General features: G+C 55.3%; 1 protein-coding gene across 1 annotated transcript; it reads right to left on the bottom strand.

Annotated features, from left to right (window-relative positions):
- Positions 1-853: 853 nt before the first annotated feature.
- On the bottom strand, positions 854-2,640 carry LOC122376528 (butanoate--CoA ligase AAE1-like; the record flags this gene model as incomplete). The annotated part of the gene is made up of 3 exons (XM_043356423.1): positions 2,490-2,640; positions 1,962-2,309; positions 854-1,069 (listed from the first exon to the last, which is right to left on the bottom strand). Coding segments are annotated over exons 1-3 (715 nt in total), but the record flags the coding sequence as incomplete, so codon positions are not given.
- Positions 2,641-6,329: the final 3,689 nt, after the last annotated feature.

Here is a 6,329-nt window from a genome sequence, read left to right on the forward strand (position 1 = left end):
CTCGCCTGATATTGCAGAATTTGGCCCAACCCGCATTCCAGTGGGTATTTTCCATCGTCATGTCGTTGCCATAGCCAGCATCCCACCCTCGATCCGCTCGATCAGATTGGCAGCCCGGGCGCACGTTCAAATCAGAGCCTGCGTCGAACAGTGCATCCCAAGCGGCATCCCGTATGCGCCGTTTTCGACATAGATTCATAGCCGCCTTGTTTGGAATAACCGGACCGCGCCACGACAAAAGATATGTCCTGAAACGCCAATCGTTTGTAGCGGAAAAAGCGGATGGCGCGCCAATTCGTCGCCAAAGACCCTCGCCATCAGATCAGCCGATTTCGGCCCCTGAACCGCCAACGCGAAACATCGGGTTCAACACCTTGCACATCAAGCCCCGCACCGATGGCAAGCCCCTTGACCCAGAGCAGCAGATCACTGTCGGCGATGGATATCCACCAACGATCTTCGCTGTGCTTGATCGCCACCGGGTCGTTCAACATGCCGCCGTATCATCCACGATGGGTACGTAATAGCACTGATCATCTTGCATCTTTTCAAGGTTGCGGGGGGTCAGTCGCTGCATCAGCCGCATGGCATCAGAGCCTTTCAGTTCCACCTGGCGTTCGCAGGACACATCCCAAACCTGCACATGGGATTTGAGGTGCCGGTAATCAGCCTCAACGCTTTCAAAAACTGTGGGCAGCAGCATCCGGTTATAGATAGTGTAGGCCGTGACATCTTTATCTTCGACACCCTGAGAAAAGGGTGTTTCGCGCAGACGGCGGGATTGGGACAGCAGGTACATGTTAGGAATCCATCGATTTGATGCGATCACGAAGCTGAAACTTCTGGATCTTACCGGTTGAGGTTTTGGGTAGGGTTTCGAATATGACGGCCTTGGGGGCTTTGAAGCCCGCCAGTTGTGCGCGGCAAAAGGCGATGATGTCGTCGGCAGTTACCACAGAACCCTCGCGCAATTCGACAAAGGCGCACGGCACCTCACCCCATTTTTCATGCGCCATGGCAACAACAGCGGCGGCCTGAACGGCCTCGTGACGGTACAGCACCGCTTCGACTTCGACGGAGGAGATATTCTCACCACCAGAAATGATCACATCTTTCAATCGATCGCGGATCTGGATGTAGCCGTTTTCATGCACAACTGCGCCATCGCCGGACCAGAACCAGCCATCTTTGAACGCGGCCTTAGTGGCATCAGTGTCTTTGTAATATCCTGCCATCACCGTGTTGCCCCGGACCGCTATCTCGCCTTGGGTTGTGCCATCGCGAGCGACTGTCTCACCGCTGGAACGGTCGATAACTGCGACCCCTTCCACCATGGGAAAGGCGATGCCTTGTTGGGCCTGTAGTTCTGCTTGTTCTGAGGAGCTACGACCGGCCCAATCGTCCTGCCAGAGACATTGAGAGATATGGCCGTAAGTCTCTGTCAGGCCATAGACCTGCATGACGTCCAGCCCCATGGCGCGGGTTTTCTCCAGCACCGATGGCGGCGGTGGAGCACCTGCCGTCAGGATGCGTATCGCTGGGTCAAAGGGGGGGGTTGTCGTTTTCCGCCTCTGTCAGCATTTGCAAGACGATAGGGGCAGCGCCGAAGTGGGTGACGCCATGGGTCCGAATCGCGTCCAGAATACGCACAGCCTCGGGCACGCGGGTGAACACAACCGTCGCCCCAAGCATCGCCATCAGCCAAGGATGCCCCCAGCCGTTGCAGTGAAACATCGGCACCACCGAAAGATACACCGGATATGGCGGCACCTGCCATGCGGTGCCTGTGCCAAGCGCCATCAGGTACGCGCCACGGTGATGATATACCACACCCTTTGGCCGCCCAGAGGTGCCGGACGTATAGTTCAACGCAATCGGATCCCATTCATCATTGGGCAGATCGAGTGGTAGAGGTGCGGCGTGGGTTAAATCCTCATAGGTCTGCACACCGAGACTCTTACCTGTGACCGCCGGATCGACTATCTCAACGACTGGCAGCGACCGGCCCAACAAATCGAACGCCTTGTACAACAGAGGGACTAATTCGCGATCCACGATCACTAGTTTGGTGTCCGCATGATCCAGAATGTAGGCGATGGTTCCAGGTTCCAGCCGTGTGTTGAGCGTATTAAGCACAGCACCTGTCAGAGGCAGGGCAAAATGCAACTCGAACAACTCAGGGATGTTTGGACAAAGAACTGAAACCGTATCACTCTTTTGCACACCAAGTCCGACTAGACCACCAGCAACCGCGCGAATACGCGCAGCGGTTTCGGACCAGCTGCGCTGGAAATCGCCATATATCACGGCTGTGCGTGCACCGTGAAGGTTTTCAGCACGGCGTAGGAAGGAGATCGGCGTCAACGGCACATGATTGGCCTGTGCCTTTTGAAGAGCCTCGAAATGATGACGCATTTTGTTGTCCCAGCCCTATGTGTTGGGCCGCACGCGGGCGGCGGTTTTGTTTGCAAATGCCTCAAGACGCTCACGCGCGGCGGGCTGGGTGTTCACAATGCCACCGATAAAGGCCTCGGCGTAGGCTGCATCCATGCCGGACATATTATTCATGTGGCTGACAGCCGAACAGATGGCAAAGTTCGTCAGCGGAAGGTTCTGGGCCACCTTTTCCGCCAGTTCCATCGCCTTGTCAAAACTGCCACCCTCTTCGGTAATATACTGGGCCAGACCCAGATCAACGGCCTCTTGCCCCTGATACACACGGCCTGTCAGGATCATATCGATCATGCGGTACTTACCGATCATGTCAGAAACGCGGATCGTTGCACCGCCACCTGTGAAAATTCCGCGTTGCCCTTCTGGCAGGGCGAAATAGGTGCCGGGATCGGCCACACGAACATGCGCTGCACTTGCCAGTTCGAGGCCACCACCAACAACCGCGCCTTGCAGCGCCGCAATGATTGGCACACCGCCATATTCCATCTTGTTGAACGCCTCATGCCAACGCAGGCAAACCTGCATGAAATCATCAGGGCTGCGGTCAGCCTTCCAGTGTTCGACCAGATCAAGACCGGCGCAAAAATGATCGCCCTCACCGGCCAACAGCACAGCGCGCACCCCCGCCATCCGAGCGCCACTGAAAAAGCGGATCAGTTCCTCGATGGTTAGGACATCCAGCGCGTTGCGCTTTCCCGGGCGGTTCAGCGTCACGACATAGAGGCCGTTATCGCGTTCGGAGATGGACAGGCGTTCATATGTGTCTGGGTTTACGACGTCGTTCATAGGGCTGGTCCTTTCGAGGTATTATTCAATAAATTCCGCGCCTAGCAGGCTGCGAGAGCCATACAAGATGCGGGTGTGTTCGGCCCCGCAATCCGGCAAGATGTGCTGGGCGAAGAACAAGGCGGTGGCAATCTTCTGGATCATGAATGGCGTATTTTGTCCAGCGTCGCGCGCCGCTTGGGCGGCCAGCGCAGATTTGCCCAGCTTCCATCCGGCAGCCAAATTGCCCGCCAGCATCAAAAACGGGACAGAACCCGCAAAGGCCGCGTCAACATCGTTGCGACAGTTCGCCAGTAGCCATTCCAACGTCTCGTCGAATGCCGCCCGGGCTTGGGTCAGGCTGGCCCCAATCTGTTGCAATGAGGCGTTACCTGCGGCCAGTTCGTTTTCGGTTTGCGCAATTCGGGATGCAACAGATGGGCGGTTTCGCCATCATCACGCATGATTTTACGCCCCAATAGATCATTTGCTTGAATAGCGGTTGTGCCCTCATAGATCGGCAGAATGCGAGCGTCCCGATAGTGCTGTGCGGCCCCAGTTTCTTCTATAAAGCCTATGCCGCCATGAATTTGCACACCAAGCGACGCGACTTCAACAGCGCGTTCGGTGCAGAAACCTTTGACCAGCGGGACCATGAACTCGGCCAATGCGGCCACCTCTGGATTGTCTTGATGATGTACGACATCCAACAGACCCGCTGTAGCCGCCACCATCGCCCGCCCGCCTTCGGTCAGGCTGCGCATCCGCATCAGCATGCGGCGTACGTCAGGATGTTCGATGATTGCAACGGCGTCCTTGCTTTGGCCATTTACAGGGCGGCTTTGCACGCGGTCACGTGCGTAAGAAAGGGCGCGTTGATAGGCGCGATCGGATATCGCAATGCCTTGCACACCAACCGAGAACCGCGCAGCGTTCATCATGATGAACATGTATTCCAGCCCGCAGTTCTCTTCGCCGATCAGGAACCCGGTGGCATCATCGTATTCCAGCACAGCTGTCGGGCTGGCCCTCACACCCAACTTATGTTCGATGCTGACGCAGTCCACAGTATTAGCAGCACCCAATGTGCCATCCGGTTCCACCATCGTTTGCGGTACGATGAACAGGCTTAGCCCCTTTGGTCCAGCAGGCGCATCAGGCGTGCGCGCCAGCACAAGGTGGATGATATTATCGGTCAGGTCATGGGCACCGTAGGTGATGAAGATTTTCGTCCCAGAGATACCATAACTGCCATCGTCTCGCAGTACCGCTTTGGTCGCCACTCGACCCAGATCACTGCCAGCCTGCGGTTCCGTCAGATTCATCGTGCCGGACCAGCGCCCTGCAATCAGCGGTTCCAGATAAGTGGCTTTTTGTTCATCCGAGCCAGTCAGCAGCAGCGCCTCAATCGCGCCATCTGTCAGCAAAGGACAAAGACCAAAGCTCATGTCGGCCGCATTCAGCATCTCAACTGCCGCCGCACCCACGGAACGCGGCAATCCCATACCGCCATGCTCGGGCGGGTGCGTCAATGCCTGCCATCCCTGTTCGACAAATTGCGCATAGGCGTGGCGGTCCCCTTCAGGCATCGTTACGCGGCCGCCGATGAACTGTGCCCCAAGCGTGTCCCCGATATGAGACAGCGGTGCAATCTGCTCACTGCAAAACCGCGCGTACGCCTCTAATGCGGCACCGATATCAGTCAGGTCATAGTCTGAATACGTCCCCAATGCAGAGACTTGTTCTCTGTGGGACAGGTGTTCAATGCAAAACATCATGTCCTGAACGGGCGGTTGATAGGACATGTCAGACTCCACCTGATACTATGGCTTTACGTCATTAACTTGTCGCTTTACTTGCCGATAAGCTCATAATTTGACAATATCATATCAGATTACGCCAAATAGAGGTTTCTATGTCTAGCAATGACCCGATTTCGCTGACCACCGTTTCAGCCGGATTTATTCAAGATTGGCTTTATGCGTTAGAGCAGTGCTGTTCGGCTCAGGAGCTGTCGTCTTTGCTGGAACGGGCGGGATTGCCATCAGGATCAAGGGTTGCAGCCCAACGCGTCACACTCGATGAATTTGCGAAACTCTATCAACTTGCTGCAATTGAAACCCAAGACGAGATGATGGGCCTTTGGAGCCGGCCAATCCGGCCCCGCGCACTCCAGCATCTTGTTACGGTTCTGCAAGAGGCAGGTAGCCTGACCTCAGCACTGTATCGGTTCTCGACGTTTTGGAACCTTTTGTTGGATGACTTCCGGCTAGAGCTCAATGACGCAGCGCCCGGAATCGAACTTGCCTTGGTTCCATATTCGGATGTTAACCATCCGCAGCGGTTTGGCCATATGTTAATTTTGAAATTGGCGCATGGTCTACTGTCATGGCTTAGCGGGTCAGAAACGCCGGTGATGGCGGTTCATTTTTCGTTTCCTCGGCCAGATTTTGCCGCAGATTACGAAGTTGTTTTTCCATGTTCGGTCGCATTTGATGCACAACACACAAGTATAATTTTCGATCCAGAGCTGTTCCCGCGCCCGCTCCGTCACAGCGCTGCAGAGGCATCCGTTTTTTTTGGAACGCGCGCCATTCGGCTGGATCTTCACGGGATCGCGCGCCCATACCAACAGCCTAAAAGTTAGGGCCTTTCTGTACGGGGCGACATGGGAAGACTGTCAACTTACGGATGCAGCCAAGGCCCTAAAGATGGCACCGCGGACGCTAAACCGACGATTAAAAGAGGAGGGCGCATCTTTTCAGGAGATCAAAGACGCCTTGCGCCGTGATATCGCGATCCGCGCTCTTCAGAACGACACATCCAGCATCGAACAGATCGCTTTTGACACTGGGTTTTCGGCCCCTGCAAATTTTCATCGTGCATTTCGCAAATGGACCAACAGGACGCCCGGATCATACCGAATGTGAGTTCGTGGTTCGTCCCGCACTTTACTTTCCATTCTCTGGATCTAAGCCACCGACTTCCAGTCGGTCTGCTTCAGCTAACGAATAAGTCAAGACCTAGAGAACTTTCAGCAACGATATGCAATAAATTCTGGCCCTGAAATTACACAGGGCCAGAACAAACTTACTCGAGATAGTGGTCAC

The sequence above is a fragment of the Amphibalanus amphitrite genome, unplaced genomic scaffold (genome assembly GCF_019059575.1).
Source record: "Amphibalanus amphitrite isolate SeventyFive unplaced genomic scaffold, NRLGWU_Aamphi_draft 002184F_arrow, whole genome shotgun sequence".
Taxonomy (NCBI): Eukaryota; Metazoa; Arthropoda; class Thecostraca; order Balanomorpha; family Balanidae; genus Amphibalanus; species Amphibalanus amphitrite.